The sequence below is a fragment of the Leptopilina boulardi genome, unplaced genomic scaffold, assembly GCF_019393585.1.
Source record: "Leptopilina boulardi isolate dan_hultmark-lab unplaced genomic scaffold, ZJU_Lbou_2.1 LbouV2_352, whole genome shotgun sequence".
In the NCBI taxonomy this organism is placed as follows: Eukaryota; Metazoa; Arthropoda; class Insecta; order Hymenoptera; family Figitidae; genus Leptopilina; species Leptopilina boulardi.
The window spans coordinates 140,719-163,528 of NW_026137921.1; the positions used below are offsets into that span (position 1 = coordinate 140,719).

The 22,810-nt window shown below is 25.4% G+C and overlaps 1 protein-coding gene and 1 long non-coding RNA gene across 2 annotated transcripts; one reads left to right on the plus strand and one right to left on the minus strand.

The window, feature by feature from the left end:
- The first annotated feature begins 20 nt into the window (after positions 1–20).
- LOC127286281 (tubulin beta chain-like) lies at positions 21–21,761 on the plus strand. Its single transcript, XM_051312660.1, has 3 exons — positions 21–279; positions 13,819–13,927; positions 20,430–21,761. Exons 1-3 carry the CDS (start codon positions 223–225, stop codon positions 21,629–21,631), a joined length of 1,368 nt encoding a protein of 455 aa, XP_051168617.1. The 5' UTR covers positions 21–222; the 3' UTR covers positions 21,632–21,761.
- LOC127286282 (uncharacterized) lies at positions 3,175–3,755 on the minus strand. The gene is made up of 2 exons (XR_007843721.1): positions 3,685–3,755; positions 3,175–3,273 (listed from the first exon to the last, which is right to left on the minus strand). It is a non-coding gene; the product is annotated as an uncharacterized LOC127286282 (long non-coding RNA).
- Positions 21,762–22,810: the final 1,049 nt, after the last annotated feature.

Genomic DNA, 22,810 nt, shown 5'->3' on the forward strand with positions numbered 1-22,810 from the left:
AGAGTTCGTCGACTGGCCCACCACCACCATCAGGGCCACAAGGAAGAACGTGACAAAAGCCCTGTTCCATTCACCCAGCGACGAGGCAACTGTCAAACTCGAGAAGAAATTGTTGAGCTTTTTTTCTATATATTTTAATCATTTTTTTTTTCTTCTCACTTTTTGTCAAAACTCTTCTTTTTTTTTCTCTCTTAATAAATAAATTAAATTAATCATAACATCATGAGGGAAATTGTTCATCTTCAAGCTGGACAGTGTGGAAATCAAATTGGAGCAAAGGTGAGTTTTTTTTATTTATTTTGAAAATTCAACTATATAAACAATTAACTAATATATATATAAAGGATTTTGAGAAAAAAATATTTTATTTACATTTATTTAAGCAATTAAAATTTTTATTTTATAAAAATACATCAATTAATTATAGCAGATTGAAAAATTCGCATTTTTATATTTTTATGCAATAAAATTTTTTAAAAATGTGTGAAATGTTTTTTTATAATTATTTCCAATTATTTATTTAATTATTTTACTTAGAAATTTTTAATTTCAGAAGAATCGAAAAACAATATTTTTTATATACTAAAAGGCCATTGAGCTTTTTTTTATTTGTTATTTAAATCAAATTTACTGTTTGCATAGTAAAAACTTTAACAAAATTAGAAATCTTAGTATATTGATTGTAGTTAATTAAATTAATAATTATTATTATTATTAACAAATTAAATTATGAAATTTACAAAAGTATTTGATCTTCATATTTTGCTAAAATTTTTTTTTTTGTTAATTCATTATTTTGAAATTCGAAATTTTTGAAAAAAGTAAAATTTTATGAAATTGTTACATGTCTCTCATATATTTTTTTTTTTCTTAATTTTTATAATTCAATTATACTTCTTACATATTTTCTTGTTTGTTATAATTTTTCTGCATTTCAAGTTAAACAGTACCTATAAATTGTACCAGTTTATTTTTATATATGCCCGTTTATTACTGTAAATAAATAAATAAATAAATAATTTAAGGACTAGTCCTAGAAGCATTTGATATTTATTAAATAAATAAGAATTATTATTTGTGCCAAGAAATAATATATTTATTTCAAATAAATTTTATTTGATGCATATAAAAATTTTATTTGTGCCTATATAATAATAAAAAATTTTATTTCCTGAAAATTTTATTTCTGTCTGACTAAATCGACAATGAAATATTTCTCGAAACGTGATAATTAAGAATTTAAAAAAAATTTTGTTTTCCAATTTAAAGAAACGTAAAATTTAAAAAAAAATTTAATTGTTATTAAAAAAAAAATTGTAATTCGAAGAAAAAATGAAAAAAAATTAAGAAAAAATAGTTAACAGGATGACGATTTTTAAAGGGAATAATGAAATTTGAACGATAGCCGTTAATACAAATTTGTAGAAATACCCTCTTTTTGATAAGATAGTGAGTAATGTGTAACATCTGTATTTGCACAAAAGTATCGTATAAGAACACTTAGAAGAACTTTTCTTTGTAGAAATAATTGAGTCATATTATTTGCTAATTATTATTAAAGAGACTTTGTGCAAATCAGAAAATTAAAAATTTCTTTAATTTTGCAAGAATTAAATTTTTTTTTACTGATATTATTATGAAACAAATATGTATAGTATTCGGTTTTTTTTTTTTTTTTTTTTAGTATTTTTCAATATCTATTTATTTAATAAATACATAAACGGATTTTGGCAAAAAATAAAACTGTCCCTTTCGCACAAGAAGTACTGATAAAATAAAAAATTAAAAAAAAATTTACCTTTTTCCTAAAAATAATTTTTTTCTAAAAAAAAACCTATAAACATTACTTTGTTTTGAAACAAAATATAAAAATGACTTTGAAGAATTTTTGTGTTAAATAAATATTTTTATTTTTCTTTGTATTCAAAAATTGTTATATGTATAAATTAATATTTTGATTTATTGTATTTTTCTGAGTTTATTAAACTTTTTTTTTTTTATTTATGTAGAGGAATTATAAAAATATGGTTATTATTTTTAGCAATATTTTCTTTGATTTTACGAACGTATACTAAATAAATTTTTATCTGTGAAAAAGCAGCTGCACTTTTTTAACCGTTAAAATTTGAAACACGTTTGAACATGTTCGAAGAATGAATATTATATTATATATACATATAATACTCTCAATACTCAGTCATGCGGGAATGGTGTATAATTTTGTCGGAATCCTTGGTACAGATTTATGGCAACTTTTTTGTTTTTATTATTTCCAGTAACGACCCACCTCAATCTCTTTTCATTTTATTCACAAAAAGTTGTCAAACATTCTATAGAAAACAAGGAAAAATTCTATACAAAAAAAAATATATAGAGTGTTTGTGGGTATTACTGCGTGTTTTCAAATCAGTTATATATTCAAACAAACATTTAAAGATTTATAGTGAATGATTATTAGTAATTCTTTTTTTTTAATGAATACCTGATCTTTCATAGAGCTAAAAAAATCTGTAGATCACTAAAAAAAAAGTTAATTTGTTTTAAAAAAACAGAGAATTAAAATAAAGGCACATGCGTTCATTACTACGTAAAGGCTTACATTACTACGCCGGTATTAATACGTATATTTTTTATACTATGCGTGTATTTCAACGAATATGTCTAATACTACGCGTGCATTATTACGAACGTTTTTAATACTATACACATCATCACTAAGAATCAAATTGTCTTTTGAAATTATAGATATTAACTTTTAATTAATTTTAAAGATACAAAATAAATCCTTTTATTTTATTATTATTACATTTTTGTTTTTTAATATTTCTGTTAGTTTTTGTTGCACATTTTCCACGGCAAGCAATCAGCTTTCCCTCGTGTAATTCATTCTGTCAGTTTTTGGCATTATGCTATCACGAAAATAAAATTTATTCTAAATAAAACTATTACCACAAATTCGTTACATTGTATTCCACAAACACGATCTGTCAATAATAATCTTAGGTTATGTTATTTTCGACGGCGTAGCAATAGACGCATGAGTGAAAATTCCTGTATGTAATTCTACGTTTAAAATTAAAAAATAAAAATGGTAAAAACATGATATTTAATTTACATTTATAAATTCTACTGTTATTACTTTAGTTGAAAAAAAATTAAATTAAATTATTAATATTATATTCTTATAAAGTTTGTTTTATTTAAACTTAAGGGTTAGTTTACAATGGAGTCATGTCAATTTTCAGTTTCCACTGGAATTCTAGTATAGAACATCTGAAATATGCCACAAATATTTATATTTTTCACAACTGCTTCACCCTGCTTTTCTCTATTCTAGTTCCCCACCAAGTATCGAAAAAAGCTTCCATTCCGTGCAAAGTGTCACAATTCAGGTGTTCCACTGATTATTTTATATTGTCAATATTTTGACATGATTAATTTTAATTAATTATTAAATTTATTGTATTTTTATCCAAAGTGCATAATATAATATAAATAAAATAATGTACTAGTTCAACAAAAGAATTATTCTTCATTTAAACTTAATATTCAACTGCGCATATCAACAAAAATGTATTATTTAATTAAACTTAAATATATTTGACTGTATATAGCAAAGATATACTACATCTTAAATTAAGAATATCACTTTTACATTTAATAAAGGAAATTAAAGAGACGCACCTAGAAATTTGATATTGTGTTAAAAGGAAACTGTTCTTATAGTTCTTCTTTCAAAAAAAAGAGCATGCTGGCATATGCTATGCACATAGATACTTCCTACAGGTATACATACTGAAAAAAAATAATATTGAATCAAGAAAACCCATAATACTTATCTATATTTGATTCAATACTTTCATGATCCAATAAAATTTTACTAGTTTAAAATAAATTTTCTTGAATTATTTATTAACTAATAAAGTTTGATGTTTCAAACAATATGTATTTAAAATCCGGAAGAAATTGTATAATTTTTTTTATTCAAAAATTCGTAGGAATTCAAATATAAAAAAAATTAAATAACACAACAGAAACAAAAAATTATACATATTTTTGTTTTTAGTTGATTCCATTAATTTTAATATAATATTTTTCTTTTTATAAATTATACAAGATATATTCTCAAATTTAGAATAAAAAAATTTGTGCTCTGTACTTTGATGCACGGGAAAAAAAAAAGAAAAAGTAATTTTTACTACTTTCATAGTAAAACGTCAACTGTCCAAAGTTTCTGCGCATCTCTGGCAACTTTTACTCCCAAAATAGTACAATTTACTCCAGAAATAGTAAAAATTACTACGGAACAGTAAAATTTACTACAAAAATAGTAAATTTTACTATTATTTGAGTAAAAGTTGCCAGAGATGCGCAGAAACTTTGGACAGTTGACGTTTTACTATGAAAGTAGTAAAAATTACTTTTTCTTTTTTTCAGTGTGGGAGAATACTTTTGTTTTGAAATTAACAATTTTACTATTTTTAATAATCTAATTAAATTTACGCACGATTTTAATTTGAAAGTATTAAAAATAAATATTCGATAATAAATCGTGTACAGTTTTATAAAAATGAATAAAAGAAACGTTAAATGCACGTCTTTGTATTATGCCATCATATTGGCCGGAAGACATAAAATATTGTCTAACTCGTTAGAAATTCGATGAGTCAACTGACATATATATATGTATACATAAAAGTTTTTATTAAATTATAATTCACGAAGAAAAATTAATTACAATACAGAGGAAACAACAATATTCTAAATTTGAGATTATATCATTTATATCTTTATTTTTATGTAAATAAAGTTATTTGCATTTTTTATTCTTACTATTAGAATAACTATAATGTTTTTAAAATAACAAACCATTTTTTAAATTTAGATGTATTCTTATTTTAAAAATATTATATTCTTAATTTGAGATTATTATTTTTAATTTAAACAAAAAATTTCTATTATAGAGATATTTTATTTTTACTAAAAGATTATAAGAATAAAATGCATGGATTGTATTTTTTAAATAAGAAACCATTTTTTAATTAAGAGTATGTATTCTTTTTTTTTAGAATATTATTCTTAATTTGATAGTCATTAAAATAAGAAATATTTTCTAATAATATTTCTTTTTTACTTCAATCGAAATTGTTAATTAAAATTAATTAAATAAAAAAATATTTTTTTAATAACAAAATTAACTCCAATATTATTATTATTATTTTTTTAGGCATATTTTTGTTACTTTAGTTTTGAGCTGCAATTGAAATACAGAGTAAGCACATTATATACCCGCTTGTTTTCGACCAATGAGACATATTCTTGATTTAACTCGTTAAATCGACACAACATTCGTCAAGTTCATCTTCTTTGAATTAATTTCCTCACTGTTTCTCTCGCGCATATGACTACGATTTTTTTTTCAAAACTCACCTTAAAAAGAAGAAAATTATCTTAAAAAAAAAAAAAAAAAATACAATTCAGTAAAAAAATTATTCAATAATATTGAATTAAATGTTGTTATAAACAATTTACAATTTTTATAACTATTTAAAAAAATTATTTATAAAAAAAGCTAATAACTAGAAGCATTTCTTCTGATTTAATTAATAAATTAATTAATTTAAATCAATTGTCATTAAACTCCATAAAAAAGATTCTAAACAATAAAAAAAATATATATATTGGAACTTCAAAGTAGGAATTTATTAAATTTTTAATGTTCTAATTGACAATGACAATAATAATAAGTAATAATAATTATTATTATTATTGCATTTAAGTACTGAAACGAGTTAAGTACTAGGATAAATAAAAATTAATCGTTCCAAAAGATCAGCTTACTGTATAATTAGTAAACAACTTCCCTTGAAGTATTTACTTTATTCTCCTCCCTTTCACAATATTAAATTCTTACATTTTTTAAAATAATTTTCTTTTTTCCAACTAAAAAAAAAGAGATAAAATTTATATATTTTAGTGAAAAAAAATATTAACAGGGGAAATTTCTTTTTTTTATAACCTCTCAAAACAATAATATTCCATTTGAAGATAAAATATTTTATTACACTTCATTCTATAGAATAAAAAATTAATTTTTTTACTTTATTCAAGAATGATAAAAAAAGTACCTTAATAATTTTCTTCTCTTCAATTGAGAGTTTTTATTTAAAATTAAAAGAATTTGTATAAAGTAAAGGGGAAAAAATGTATCGTAAAATTCAAAAATTAAAAATATCTCCTGACAAGAAAAATTAATTTTGTGGTTAATTTAATTTTTTAAATTAACAAAATACAAAAACTAATTTTTTTTCCCAATTCTGAAAACATTTGAAATTTTTGCAACCAAAAATTTTGACCTTTCCCCTTTTAAGAAATCATTATTGAATTATTTTCTTGATGAAATTCATTACATCTGCTGCGAATGATTCATACATCAAGATTGAAACTTGTAAGACAAGCAAACGGAAGTTCAAACTGACGTCTTTGAAGCTAAATCTTTTATATAGTCTTCAACTAAATTTTACCGTTCGATGAACAGCACGATTTTCCGCATGACTACCTTTAACGATCACTTATATATATATATATATACATTGTTGGGAGCAAAATCATTTTAGGTCGTTGATAATTATTATTGACATGCAACACCCAAAGAAAATTCACTGTTATAGTTTTTCTCATCTCAAATAATACTATAACAAAGAAAATTTTTAATCTAATTTTAAGAATATTATTAATATAATCATCACAGAAAAACCTGTAAACTAAAATTAAGAATATATTCTTGGTGCATATTTAAGAATATTTTTTATATTATATTCGTAAAATAAGAATATATACCTACTTAATTTCAATATATATATATATAATTTTTAAAATAAAAAAGAATTTTTAAATTTAAAAATATATTCTTATTTTAAGAATATTATATTCTAACTGTATAAGAATATTATTCTCAATTTAAGAGTACTATTCTTTTTTCAAGAGTATTATATACTATTCAGGCCTCGGATTATACAATTTTTTTCGACTTATTTTAATAAAATGCGACTTGTTCGACGTTTTTTTACATCTTTTTTTTAAAAAAAAATTTTAAACAAAATACGTTTTTTTAGTATACAATGCAGATATTCTTCAGATCTTCTTTATTTCAATTATTTAACAAATTTTTAACTAAAATTCTTCACTAAACCCGTGTGGAAAACGCCCCGTTCGTCCCATGCGTGATAGGGGCCCCCGGCAGGGTCCCAAGTGGAAAATCCATGAGGGCAAATCCATGCGGGCACCAGCAGGGCCCCCGCTATTTGCCCTCACGGTGCCCTGCTCAAAAATTTGTCTAAGTCCAAAAACAAAAATTTTTTTTACCAAAAAATGTTTAGTTCAGAATGCATTAAATAACATTTTAAAGCAGTTGAAATAAACATTAGGTGACATTTAAAAAAATCTAAGTACCAAGTTTTGGAAATCCACAAGGGCACCAGCAGGGTGCCCGGTCTTTACCCTCACGGTGCCCTGCTCAAAAATTTGTCTAAGTTAAAAAAAAATTTTTTTTTTGTATAATAAATGTTTACTTCAGAATGCATTAAATAACATTTTAAAGCACTTGAAATAAACATTGGGTGACATTTTTTAAAAATCTATGTACAAAGTTATGGAAATACACGAAGGCTCCAGCAGGGCCCTTGCTATTTGCCCTCACGGTGCCCTGCTCAAAAATTTTTCTAAGTTCAAAATTCAAATATTTTTTCATCAACAAAAAATGAATGTTTCCAATGATTCAGAACAACAAAAAACGCGTTTTTAATAAAAATATATTTACACTTTTTTGAAAAAAACACTCACACTTATGGCAAAATAGATGAAGGCCATCGTAGGGGCCCGCATGGATCGCCCTCATGGTCGATTAGCAAAATTTTCTAAGTCCAAAATTCAAATATTTTTTCGTCAACAAAAAATGAATGTTTCCAATGATTCAGAACAACGAAAAACGCGTTTTTAATAAAAATATATTTACACTTTTTTTGAAAATTCACCTGAGATGATTCATGATAATAATCATAAAGCATATAATTAATTATATTTTATAAATTGCATTTGATTGGAAAATATAATTTAATATCTTAACTTTAACTAAATGATGTTAAGCACTTTTCTTTGTTAGGTATTTTTGAAGTTTAAATAGCATCAAGAAGTTAGCATTCGTTTTGAAGTAGCGTGCGTAGCGTAGTTGGTAAAGCGTTAGACTCATAGTCCGTAGGTCGTAGGTTCGATTCCCCCCATGCGTTAGATTTATTTATTTCTCAGGTTTGCGTTTAATCATTAATTCTATGTATGAATTAATTGAAAAATGAAAATATCCGTTAATAGTATGCATAAATTACATATTTTTTAATTTTTTAATTAATTAATTTATTATTACTTTTAATTATATCCGACAGTTAATTAATTAGAACGTTAATTAATAAATTCAATTTGAGTAAGAATTTAATTTAAAATTGAATAATTATTAAATAAATATGTTATTTATTCATAACTTAAGCTTATTTATTATTAATTAACTTTTATAATATAAATTTATAAAATTTATAAATAAAATATAATAAATTTTCCATGAGGGTAACCATGAGGGAAAGCATGTCACGCCTTTGAGGGCTCCACGTGGATTGCCCCTATGGTTTCCATGCGGCACGAGGGCAATCCACGAGTGCCCCTCACGGGGCCATTGCCAATTTTCCACACGGGAATTAATTATATTTAATAATTTTAATGAAATTCTTCACAAATTCAATTATCTCAAACTATTTTTCAATTTAAATTTTTCTAAAATTTAAGTAATAATTGTTTATAATTTTAAAAAAATTAGCAAATAAAATTACAAAAAAATTTTAATTCATAATCACTTGAAATTTAATTATTTGCAAAAATTTCAATTATTTTTTTGATGATTTTTATAATATTCTTCGCGAAAATTCAATTATCTGAAAGCATCAATAATAAAAACTTTTGGAATTCAATTTTTTCATGTGATTTCTAATAAATTCTTCATCAACAGAAATCACTAAAAATTTCTCTTATTATAATTATTGTCTGAAATTTCACACAATCTTTTGAAATTCAATTATTTTCAAAAATTTCAATTTAAAAGCTTCTAGAATTTATTTATTTCTAAAATTTTCCGTCTAAATTTTTTTTAAATTTTTAATCATTTCAATTATAACTCTCCTGAAATTCAATTATTTTTAATGATTTTTATAATATTCTTCGAAAATTCAACTATTTGAAATCATTTTTCACTTAAAAAGTTTTTAAATTATTGTATTTTTGTCTGCAATTTCTAAGAAATTTTTTAGTAACAGAAATCATCAAAAATTAAAAATTAAAAATTACTTAAAGTTCAATTAATTTCAAAAATAAAAATTGTAAATCTTTGAAAATTCAATTACTTTTAAAAAATGTTATCTAAAATTTTTTGATAAATTATTTTTAGTTCTGTAAAATTTAATTATTGTCTGAAATATTAACAAAATCTTTTGAAATTCAATTATTTCTAAAAGTTTCAACTTATAAATCAGACTTGAAAAAATTACAAAAAATATGGAACTTTAAGAATTTTTTTGAGAAATTTGTCCTATTTAAAAAAAATTTTGAAAATTTGTCTTACAATTAGTTCGATTCTGAAATCGAACTTTTTTTGGAATATAAATCAACTAAAACGATTTTTTTTTGTGCCTTAAAGTCGATCCGAGGCCTGACTATTTGTAAGAATATTATTCAGATCTAAAAATTTAGAAATATTCTTATTGTAAGAATATTGTTCTCATTTTAAGAATATTATATTCAAACCATAATATAATAATTAAATTTAGAATACCATTTTTACGGTGCAAAATTTTCATAAAAAACGACTTCAAATTTTTTTCTTTATTTTTTTGTTGTTGTTAATAATTAACTAATCGAATGAAAATGTTTAATTTTCTTTAAAATAAATTTTTTTTCTCTAATGTAAATCTGGTGAATCCGCAAAATTTAGTTTATTGAGAATAAATATTCGATATCCAATTAATGTAATGAAAATTAAAAATTGTGACGTGATGAGTAAAACTTTTCCTATACCTATTATTATTGTGATTTTATTTTGGGACGATTTTGGCAAATTTAATTGATGCAAAAAAAAAAAAATTTTGTGAAATTTTTATTCAAAATTTTTATTTTTTACGTTTTTTTCGCAATGTTTATAAAAAAAAAATACACGTATTTTTTTTATTCTTTTATTTGATAAAACTTATGAATGTCATGATTTTTTTAAGTGCTTTTTTCCGTTCTACTATAATGGATAAAAAGTAATTATTGTATTATGAAATTCGTTCGATTTTTCTTTAATATTTGAAATACGACGTAAAAAAATATAACTATAACGTAAACATATTAAACATTGCAGTTACATTATTTTTTTTACTACATATTTAAAATATTGAATAAAAATCAAACACATAAATATTATTTTTTATCTGTTAGTCTGTAATTTTTTATCTATACTTCATGAAGACATTAAATTTGAAAAAATCACAACTTCCATATAATTTTTATCAAATAGAGAAATAAAAAAAAATATGTAATAATTTAATTATAAATAATATTTATGATATTTAGGGTCAGTTGGGGTAAATGGGGACAAGAGGTTTTGGAGCTTAATTTAGAGTTTTAAAATGAAGTTCAACGTCAATATTTTAACCTCAGATCACCTGCAAGAGGTTTTGAGTATTGCCAAGCATTTATCTTGACAATTGGCAGCAAGATAAAAAAATGTTATCGCTCAATGCATAAAAACTTGGAAATCAATGTCAAACTGTTTCAGTATTTTGTCGAGCATTTCAAAGAAAACAGACTTAAAAATCATACCAAATTTTTTTCTTATTCCTTATGAATCCTATAACAGAAATTCACTTGAATTTTTGATTTTTGTTAATTTGGTTAATAATGGCAAACTGTCCCCATTTACCCTGAGTTTTCAAATTTTTGGGGTAAATGGAGACAGCTTGTCATTATTAACCAAATTAACAAAAATAAAAAATTCAAGTGAATTTCTGTTATGGGAGTCATAAGGAATAAGAAAAAAATTTGGTATGATTTTTAAGACTGATTTTTTTCAAATGCGAGACAAAATACTAAATTGAAAAAAAAAATAAAAAAATTTCAATTGGTTCAACTATTATATATCTACTGCAAATTTTTTTCAAGTTTTTTCATCCCTTAAGGCCAGGCTCCTCCAAAAACCGTGTTTTTTTCAAACAAATTTTATTTATATTACAAAAAATATTTATAAATCAAAGTTTTTATAAATTAAAAGACTTATAAAAGTACTACTTGAAAAAAATTTTTTTTCTTATTTTTTCAAAATGGCGGCTCCTAAAATCGCTGCCGAAACGCGTCCTTCGTGTTGGTGGGTGACAGGATAACTCAAAAACGAATCATCTGAAAGCAAAAATCAAAACGGTTTCTTAATCTGTATCACATTGGCTATGGTGTGAACTACAATAAAATATTTTCACCAAAAAAAAACAAAATGGCAGACTTTTTAAGTTTTTTACCCTTTTTTTTCACTTTTAATTGTTTATAACTTTTGTAAATAACAATGAATATTTTTGGTTGTAGTTTACACCATAGCCAATGTGATACAGATTAAGAAACCGTTTTGATTTTTGCTTTCAGATGATTCGTTTTTGAGTTATCCTGTCACCCACCAACACGAAGGAAGCGTTTCGGCAGCGATTTTAGGAGCCGCCATTTTGAAAAAATAAGAAAAAAAATTTTTTTCAAGTAGTACTTTTATAAGTCTTTTAATTTATAAAAACTTTGATTTATAAATATTTTTTGTAATATAAATAAAATTTGTTTGAAAAAAACACGGTTTTTGGAGGAGCCTGGCCTTAATACAGTAATATATTTAAGGAAACTTTTTTCTTAAAACTTTCTTAGAAACTATACTGTCCCCATTTACCCCAAATTTTAGGAAATTTTCTAAATTTTGGGATAAATGGGGACAGTCAGTTTCATGCGTTTAAAGATTATCTAAATTTTTTTCTGCTGCATAAAATTAATTCTGGGAATGTAAAAAACAACTTAAAAAAAAAATAAACCCGCAAATATTACCTTTTAAAGGAAGAAACTTACGTAATTCGTGAAAAATAGCGATTTTGTCCCTATTTACCCCAACTGACTATATTTTATATTTATTTAATATTTAATTTAATGTTCTTAAAGATTTCAAAAAAAAAATTTTTTTTTTATTTCTGAATTATTTTTCATTTTTTATTTTTAATTTCCGAAATGGAAATTTTTGTTTTAACTTGTAATATTTTTTTTCTATTTATTTTTCTATTAATTTCATATAATATAATAGAAAAAAGGCTAAATTCGTAATAAAAAAGAATTAATATTATTTTAATAAATTAATTTAATTGTACAAAAATTTCTCTATAATTATAATAATTTTTTATATCTATATAGGTATATATATCTCTTTTATAACAGTTTTTAGTAGGCTTGGCAAGCTCGTGCGTGTATATAATTTCTTCTGCTTGAATTTGCTATAATTTTGGAACACTTCTTGGGTCATCGGACTTAAAACGTTTGTGGATTCTATTTCTTGTCATTTCAAAAGTGATTTAAGAATCATTTAAATTTTCAAAGCCTTGTGTGTGTCACAATAATTCACATTCTTCATTGAAAACAGTAACAAATTATTGTTTTTAGTTTGTCATTTTTTTTCAGTTAAAAAGGAATGTTAAACAATTTTTTTTTTTCAAAAAATTTTTTTCTACTTTTCAATTAGAACAATTTACTCAAATATTAAAAATATAATTAAATATATATATATATATATATAAATAAAATAAAAAAAATTTTCTTCTTTCAGTGAGTAAGGAATTAATGACTGAAAATAGATTTTATCTGTTCTAGGAAATTTTTTATTTGTAGGTATAGAAAAAAAAAAATTCCAACGTATAATTTTTAAAAACATGCAGTGAAAAATTTTATATTTTGCCCGTTTAAAATTTATTCTCTTTATTATTATAGTTAATAAAAATTTTTATATTTGGACGAACATTCTTGAAAATCTTGAGTATACAAATGTGCGGTTGAGAATGTACATACGACAAAAGTCTTTTGGGTGCATCTTTAGTCGAGGAATATATGTTGCTATTTTTGTCGTGGAGAAAATAGTAAAAGCGAGACAAATGGAGTAGAAAAATTCTGAGGGTTAGTGTTGGAAGCTCACAGAAGCAAGTTAATTCAGTGAGCCCACTATTTTCGGACTCCAATTCTACATATATATATATATGTATATATAAGTTATCCTTGTCCTCTAGAGCATTTTTAAATTTGGAAACTCTTTAGGAGAGATATTTTTTTCCCCCTAAAAATTATTTTTAATTTATTCACTTTTAAATTCAAAGAAAAAAATATTTATTTGTCACAGAGCCAAATAAATTTTATTTGATTTAAATAAAAAATTTTATTTCCGCCAAATATATACGTTTATTTAACTCAATTATATTATATTTGTTTCAAATAAAACATTTCTCTGGGTGAAGAGTTTAAAAATTATTTTAAATTTAAAAAAAATATATTAAAATTATTTTATATTATTATTATTATTATTATTATTATTATTATTATTATTATTATTATTGTATTATTTTTTATTATATATTATTTTATTATTATTTAAAAGGAAATAAAAATTAATAATGTTGAAAAAATTTTTAATCAATATTTAAATCAAATATAACATATAATTATTTTGTTTTGTTCAAGTTTTGGGAAGTGATCTCAGAGGAACATGGTATCGATCCAGTTGGAATCTATCATGGAGACAGTGACCTGCAACTTGAAAGAATATCTGTTTATTACAATGAGGCTTCTGGTAAGTTAGATCAAATTTTAAAACTATAATTGACAAAATTTAAATATTTTTAGTCATAAAAAGTATATGAACAACATGAAAAATATATTCATAACAATAAATATAGTTTACGAATTTAAATGAACTATTTTAAAGCATTAAAAAAATTACGTCATTATTATTAATTTATTATTAGTACTGAATAATTTTTAAATTAAATAAATAATAATTTATTATCATGGAATTAAATGTAATCATAGTTTTTTTTTTTTTTTTTTTTTTTTATTAAAACGTTATAATAAGTATAAATTTTTGAATTTGAAAAAAATTTCTCAGTATTAAAATATAGAAATTTAAGTATGTGGCTATTAATAGAATATTGTAATTATATTTGTGTGAAAAATGTGATGCCAAAACCGAAAGTTTAGAGCTCAAAGTGGGTTTATAGTGTACTCAACATTTTTTTTTTTTTTTTTTTTTTTTGTTGGTTCTTTGGATTTTCAATTTAAGAATAGAAAGTGTGCGACTTTAAAACGTGTCACAGAGAGCAAAAAAAATGTTTAAAAAACGAAACGTACTTTTGACAAAAATAGACATACACTCGATGAACGTTCTCACCTAAAACAGATTATACTTATTATAGAATACAAATAAATTATAAATATATTATGACAATAATATTTACAATATTTCAAAAAAAAAAAAAAAACTATACGACATTATTTATAATAAATTAAAAAAATATTATTTTAATTTTCGAAAATAATTTGAATTAAAAATTTTGACGTTCTTTTTTCATTTGTACAATATACACGCAACTATGAGGCCACGATTCTTGCACGTATTTCCGCCTTTCTATATATCAAATGGTCAATCGATTTTGGCAGAATGCCAATCAGTGCTTCCTAATTAATATGTGCGAATCATAAAAAGAAATTTTTTTTCTTTAATTTAATTTTAAATTTAATATGACGTACGTATTTTTTTTTATAAAGTACCCAAATTTTTGAGTTATAGATTTTTATAAGTTTCGCTTTTTCTTTCACTGTCGAAATAAATTAACGAAAAAAAAAAAAAAATTTTTTTGAAATTATTATATAAAAAATAACAATTTTCTTATAAAAGATTTTACAAAATTTTACATTTTTTAAAATAAAAAGTTCTTTGAACGCTAGGATATTTCAATATTACTCATAGAAAAGCAAACTTAAATTAATACATTTGATTTTAAAAAATAAAAGAAAAATAATTTTAAAAAACTTTCTTTTTTACTTTTACATACCTATGGAAATCGAAATTTTAAATGACAAAAATTCCAATTCATCGAATTTTAATTGATTCGAATTTTTATTTGTACGAATTTTCAATTGATAGAATTTTTCAGAACGCCGAATTTTTATTTATCCGAAATTACAAATAACCCAATAAACAATCGACAGAAAGATTTTGATCCAATTTTTAAAATTGACCAATTAGAAATTATCAAAAAAAAAAAATTGTGATTGATAAATTTTAAAAATTCGAATCACATAAAATTCAAGTAAATGAGAATTTTGTTAAATTAAAATTCACCTAAATTAAAATACTTTTAAATATAAAAAATTATGTAAAGAAATTGGCTGTAAAATAAAAATTCTGTGAAACAAAAATTCATTAGTTAAAAATTTTGTTTTATTAAAAATGAGTATAAAAAGAAAATCTGGCAAATTTTAATTCAAAAATAGAAAATTTGTGTAAAAAATAATTATTCATATTAAAATACTTTAAAATAAAAATTTTAATTAATTATTTTTATAGAAAATTCATGCACCCCGTTAAAGGTAGGTTCTAGTAAGGCAGCATCATCTATATCGAAACTAAAAAATTTTGGAAAATGTTTTACAGTATTAACATGAAAGCAAGAAAATAAAATACTTTGTCCTTGAGGATAATTAATTATTGTCAAGAAATACACCAACTAAAACTTTTTTTTAATTAAAATAATGAAAAAAAATTAATGACGATAAATTAAATATAAGCATTTTTTTACGAAAACTTTAAAAATATTTTCTCGGAAATAATAAACAAGAATGAAGTTTTCATTTGGATAATTAATAAACACTAAAAAATACCCTACTTGGAAAGATTCCCCGGAAAGTGCCCCCTGGAGGTTCTATCAGATATCCGCCGGAACTTTCAACGTAATTCCGTCGGAATTTCATCGGAGTTTCAAAGAATTTCCGATGGGATTCCGACGAGATTCCGATTAATTTTTTCAAAATTTTTAGACTCCTAATTCCGTCAGAAGTTCCAAACAGTAAACTTGGTTGTATCTTTTTCTATTGCAACGTTTTGATGCACATAAGTTATGTCAAAAAGAGATCGTTTTGTGTATCATTTTTAGATATGATACACGAAACGGTCTCATTTTTTTATGCAAAAAATTTAATCAATTTATATCAATCATGGCCGAATTGAATCGACTCAAAATTAAACGAATTTTTTTCAGATATTTTGGTAATAGTACAATTGCGGAGACCATTTCACTATATTTAATTTGAAAATGAAAATAACAGAAAATCAAAGACAATGTGCAATTCGATAATTAAAAAGTGACAGCTTATAAACATAACCTAAAATGCATGAGAAAAAATTTGTCGATAAAATCAATTTAGCCGAGCTTTTTAGAAGGTAGATGGCAGTTTTGCTTTTTATAAAAACGATTCAGAAAAAATTTAATGAAAGAAAATAGATGAGTGCTGCCATCTACCTTCTAAAAAGCTCGGCTATATTGATTTTATCGACAAATTTTTTCTCATGCATTTTAGGTTATGTTTATAAGCTGTCACTTTTTAAATATCGAATTGCACATTGTCTTTGATTTTCTGTTATTTTCATTTTCAAATTAAATAGTGAAATGGTCTCCGCAATTGTACTATTACCAAAATATCTGAAAAAAATTCGTTTAATTTTGAGTCGATTCAATTCGGCCATGATTGATATAAATTGATTAAATTTTTTGCATCAAAAAATGAGACCGTTTCGTGTATCATTTCTAAAAATGATACACAAAACGATCTCTTTTTGATATAACTTATGTGCATCAAAACGTTGCAAAGATTTGATGCAATTTTTGGTCTCAATTTGATACTTTTAGGAAAACTGTGTAATTATTTTAAAGGACAAAGCATTTTATTTTCTTGTTTTCAAGTAAATACTGTGAAAAATATTTTAAAATTTTAGTTTCGATATAGATGGTGTTGCCTTACTAGGACCTACCCTTAAGATATTTACGGTCGAAACAAATTTTCCTGGGTTTAAATGACCGAAAATGTGAAATGAAGATTAAAACACTGTCTTTTTTTGAGAGTTATTATTACACTTTTTTGCGTACATTTTTTGACTTATTAAATTATCTACTTCTTGGAGAAGTAAATTTCTAATTTAAGACACTAATAGAATGGCATATATTATATGTGCCATTCCAGGAGTTTTTTAGCACTTTTCGGAGTAACCTTTCCAAATTAAATGAAACATTTTTTTAATAATATTTATTAATATAAAGGTCCAAAAAAATCACTTTTTAAGTAAAAACAATTGTTTATTTAAAAAATACAACAATAAATAATGCAAAAAATTCACTTTTTTCCTGCAACTCCAAATAAATTGGTTTAAAGATCAAAATTTTCCTTATTTTTCAAGCTTTAATACCGCACAAGAAACATAGAGTCCGAGAAAATATTCAACTCACAATTTTTTAAACAATGTTTGTTTACTTTTTTGTATTTTATTTACTGTGAAACGTCTGCTAAAGCTGCGTGCGACGTTTGGAAGTTGTCGCTTTCCTTATTGAGCAGAAACTCATTACACTAGCGTAGTAGAAAGCATGTTGTGCGAAAAGTGAGGTTATGTTGTCATTAAACGAAACGAATAAATGTCTGGTTATCACATTGAATGGTTTTTAATTATCTACGTTGCAGTAAAAAATCATAAAAAACATTTTTGAAGGATGAAAAACCTTACTTTTCACACAACATGTTTTTTACTACGCTACGCTAGTGTAATGAGCTTCTGCTCAATAAGGAAAGCGACAACTTCCAAACGTCGCGCGCAGCTTTAGCAGACGTTTCACAGTAAATAAAATACAAAAAAGTAAACAAACATTGTTTAAAAAATTGTGAGTTGAATATTTTCTCAGACTCTATGTTTCTTGTGCGGTATTAAAGCTTGAAAAATAAGGAAAATTTTGATCTTTAAGGGGTTAGGGGTAGTCAGAGGCACGAAAAAATGAGAATTTTCAGTATTTTTTTTTGCTATTAAATAATTTTATTTTACAAAAGTAGTAATATGGTATTATTAAACAATGTTTTGACTTGAAGTCACGAAAATTTAAAAAAAAAAAAATTTTTATTTCCGAAGTTACAGCTGTTTGTGTTAACCCAGTTCCAAAAAAAGGTCCTTGCGGTGACAATCATAAGTCCTTGGAGATTAATCAGAAATCAATCGGATAAAAAAAATTAGTTTTATAAATAAATAATCCTGGGCCTGATCGAAGGATTTTTTTTTTTTTCAAAAATTAACAAAATGGCGGCCTCAGGAAATTTTTGTCTAGATTTTTGGGAAAAAATCAACAGTTAATTGGTCTTAAAAAATCGAAATTTTTCAAAAAAAAAAAAAATCCTTCGATCAGGCCCGAGTTTATTATGTATTCTAAAAGCTGTATAAATTTCATTAAAATCGACTGAGCGGTTTTCGAGTTATAGTTGTCACCCGTTCAAAAAACATAGTTTTGAGAAAAACGCGTTTAGTTTCACACTAGATTTACGTACAAAAAAACGAATTATTAAATTACTTACACCGAGTCATCTATTCCTGGGCCATATTAATTTAGGTACTACTACATATACCCAAGTCTAAGTTCATCGATGACAATAGAACCCTAAAAGCCGATTTCTTGCAGCTGACACTAGCTGCAAGCGCTCCCGAGCGCTTTAAAAGGCCCGAGCTCTCTTTGTTATTTGTCGAATAACTTAAAAACGAATTATCGGATTAACTTGAAATTTTCAGAGATTATTTTTAAGATATTTTACTTAACGAAAATGCAAAAAAAAAAAAATTTGATTTTTTGAAAATTCTGACTACCCCTAACCCCTTAAACCAATTTATTTGGAGTTGCAGGAAAAAAGTGAATTTTTTACATTATTTATTGTTGTATTTTTTAAATAAACAATTGTTTTTACTTAACCCTTTCAGTCACGCAATTCAGATAATAACTAAAACATTCAAAATGCTATTGTATTTATGGTTTTTGGGGTCGCTGATTACGAATATGAAGTCAGATTTGCAAAATATTAAAAATTCAAAATGGCGGATCCAACATGGCGGATAATTTTTTTAAAATCATTCTAATTTTCCTGAAATTTGTTACTCGGGGGTTTTCGGGGTCGCTGATTACGAATCTAAAGTCAGTTTTAAAAAATTCAAAATGGCGGATCCAATATGGCGGACGACAAAATTAAAAATTCATCCCATCGGCATGAAACTTGTTACTCGGTGGTTTTCGGGGTCGCTGATTACGAATCTAAAGTCAGTTTTTAAAAATTCAAAATGGCGGATCAAATATGGCGGACGACGAAATAAAAAATTCATCCCATCGGCATGAAATTTGTTACTCGGGGGTTTTCGGGGTCGCTGATTACGAATCTGATGTCAGTTTTTGAAAATTCAAAATGGCGGATCGAATATGGCGGACGACGAAATTAAAAATTCATCCAATCGGCATGAAACTTGTTACTCGCCATATTGGATCCGCCATTTTGAATTTTTAAAAACTGACTTTAGATTTGTAATCAGCGACCCCGAAAACCCCCGAGTAACAAGTTTCATGCCAATTGGATGAATTTTTAATTTCGTCGTCCGCCATATTAGATCCGCCATTTTGAATTTTTAAAAACCGACTTCAGATTCGTAATCAGCGACCCCGAAAACCCCCAAGTAACAAGTTTCATGCTGATTAGATGGATTTTTTAAAAAGTCGTCCGCCATATTGGATCCGCTATTTTAAATTTCGCAAAATTCGTAAATTTTGCAAAAATTTTGAAAATATAACATCGATTTTGTAAATATTCGTAATCAACGAGCTCAAAAACTCCCAGGAAATAATTTTTTAGCGAGTCCGATTAATTTTTAATTTTTTCATGCGCCATATTAGATCCACCATTTTCAATTTTCAAAATTTTTCAATTCTGATATTATATTCGTAATTTGCGACCCTTAAAACCCCTAGTTAGTGATTGTCAAGCAAATATGATGGATTTTTATATTTTTTTCAGCCTTACCAAAAGGTGGTTAATATATTGACCACTGTGACTGAAAGGGTTAAAAAGTGATTTTTTTGGACCTTTATATTAATAAATATTATTAAAAAAATGTTTCATTTAATTTGGAAAGGTTACTCCGAAAAGTGCTAAAAAACTCCTGGAATGGCACATATATATTATAACCGAACAGAAACACTAATGAACTCCCTTGTGTTTTTCCGCAGTGGCTACAGCTCATAGCGGTGGAAAATATGTGCCCCGTGCAATTCTCCTCGATCTTGAGCCAGGAACAATGGACGCAGTACGTTCAGGAGCATTTGGAAAACTCTTTCGTCCCGATAATTTTGTTTTTGGTCAATCAGGCGCTGGTAATAATTGGGCAAAAGGTCACTATACCGAAGGTGCAGAATTAGTGGACTCAGTACTTGACGTTGTTCGAAAAGAATGTGAAAATTGTGATTGCCTTCAGGGCTTTCAATTGACCCATTCGCTTGGTGGTGGTACCGGTTCTGGAATGGGAACTCTTCTTATTTCAAAAATTCGCGAAGAATATCCCGATAGAATTATGAACACCTATTCGGTGATGCCATCGCCAAAGGTTTCCGATACTGTCGTTGAACCCTACAATGCAACCCTATCGGTTCATCAACTCGTTGAGAACACTGACGAAACATATTGTATCGATAATGAAGCCCTTTATGATATTTGTTTCCGTACACTCAAGGTTTCCAATCCATCGTACGGTGATCTTAATCATTTGGTGTCATTGACCATGTCGGGTGTCACCACTTGTCTTCGATTTCCAGGTCAATTGAATGCTGATCTTCGTAAACTTGCCGTCAATATGGTTCCATTTCCTCGGCTACATTTCTTTATGCCTGGCTTTGCACCTCTTACATCGAGATCAATGCAACAATATTCGGCGCTCTCGGTGCCCGAATTGACACAACAAATGTTTGATGCAAAAAATATGATGGCGGCTTGTGATCCAAGACATGGTAGATATTTGACGGTAGCGGCAGTATTTCGTGGTAGAATGTCAATGAAAGAGGTTGACGAACAGATGCTTAGTGTTCAAAATAAAAATAGTTCATATTTCGTTGAATGGATACCTAATAATGTGAAGACGGCTGTTTGCGATATTCCACCAAAGGGATTGAAAATGTCTTCAACATTCATTGGAAATACAACGGCCATACAGGAATTATTCAAGAGAATTTCAGAACAATTCACTGCTATGTTTAGGAGAAAGGCTTTTCTACATTGGTACACTGGTGAGGGAATGGATGAAATGGAGTTTACCGAAGCAGAATCGAATATGAATGATTTGGTCTCGGAATATCAACAGTATCAGGAAGCCACAGCTGAAGAGGATTTTGAAGTTGAAGAGGGTGGTGATGATTTTGAAACATGTGAACAAGAGTAAAAATTGCATTAAATTCGGTGGAATTGAAGATGTTTAGCGTATTCTCAAGTTTCATGTTTGTGTTTATCCTGCTAAGATGAACAATGTTAATAAGCAAAATTTTTTATATTTTAGAAGAGTCGACTGAAATGAATTTTTATATGGCATTTGATTTTATTATAGAAATGTAGCACACTTAATTGAAATTGAAAAAGAAATATAGCTACAAAAATTCTGAGCCACCTACCATTTGTCGATAATGTAGATCGCGGTCTTTCCGATAAATTTAAATCCGCATTAAGGTTCGGTTGGTACATCATCGGTAATGTAGATATTTATAATGTTCTGTTAACATCAGTCGGTAAAGTCACTTTCTAAATTATACACCTGATGGTAAATGCCTCAGAATCAATGAATCTATAAAACTTTTTTCAAAGTATTCGACTAATTGACGCAAAAAAATTGTCAAAGTTGAAATTATCAGGAAATTGTAAACGAGAAAAATCGTTCTTGAAAAAAGTCTGCCTCCGATGTTTTTTTAAGTTTCGAATTGCGAGGGACCATTTTTTCAAAAAATTTACTTTCCTGATAAAATGATAATAATTTAATATGAGGGACTACCAAAGGGCATCAACCAAAAAGACTTAAGAAACTGGTGATTCTGATTAAGATTTTGAGAAATATTTTATTTGATAATAATTATTTACGGATCAAAAAGTGATGAGGAGATTTTTTTTTCAATATTTGTAAGAATATAGGGAAATATATTATATATATTATATTGTCATTATTAAGGAATATATAGTTGTAATATTTCCAAAGAAAGAAAAATATCAAAAATTCTGGAAAGTTTGAAAATATTAAACAATTTTTTAATTATTTGGAAAATATTTCCTGTGACAATATATTTGTACTGTATAAGCAATACCAATTCTTTATTGGCATATACATTTAAAAAGTATGTAGTTTTAAATTAATAATAATTAATATATATTAAGAAGTTTATAATTTGACAGGCTTTGATGTATTGTTATAAGATTAGATAAATTTTTTGAAAAAGTTTGTATTTCAATTTTACTGTATAAGAAAGAAAATAAAGAATCTCAATGGAACAGTTGTTGTTCCCTATTCCTAAAAAAAAATTTCCCTATTTTTCTGTATTTTGCAAAAAAAACAGCATAATTTTTATTTTTGCTTATT

What these genes read in the sequence shown, in the direction of transcription:
- LOC127286281 (XM_051312660.1), top strand. Translation starts at nt 223, where the DNA reads ATGAGGGAAATTGTTCATCTTCAAGCTGGACAGTGTGGAAATCAAATT. An exon ending in GAAATCAAATTGGAGCAAAG is followed by an intron (nt 280 to 13,818) that starts GTGAGTTTTTTT and finishes GTTTTGTTCAAG; the next exon opens with TTTTGGGAAGTGATCTCAGA. An exon ending in TTATTACAATGAGGCTTCTG is followed by an intron (nt 13,928 to 20,429) that starts GTAAGTTAGATC and finishes GTTTTTCCGCAG; the next exon opens with TGGCTACAGCTCATAGCGGT.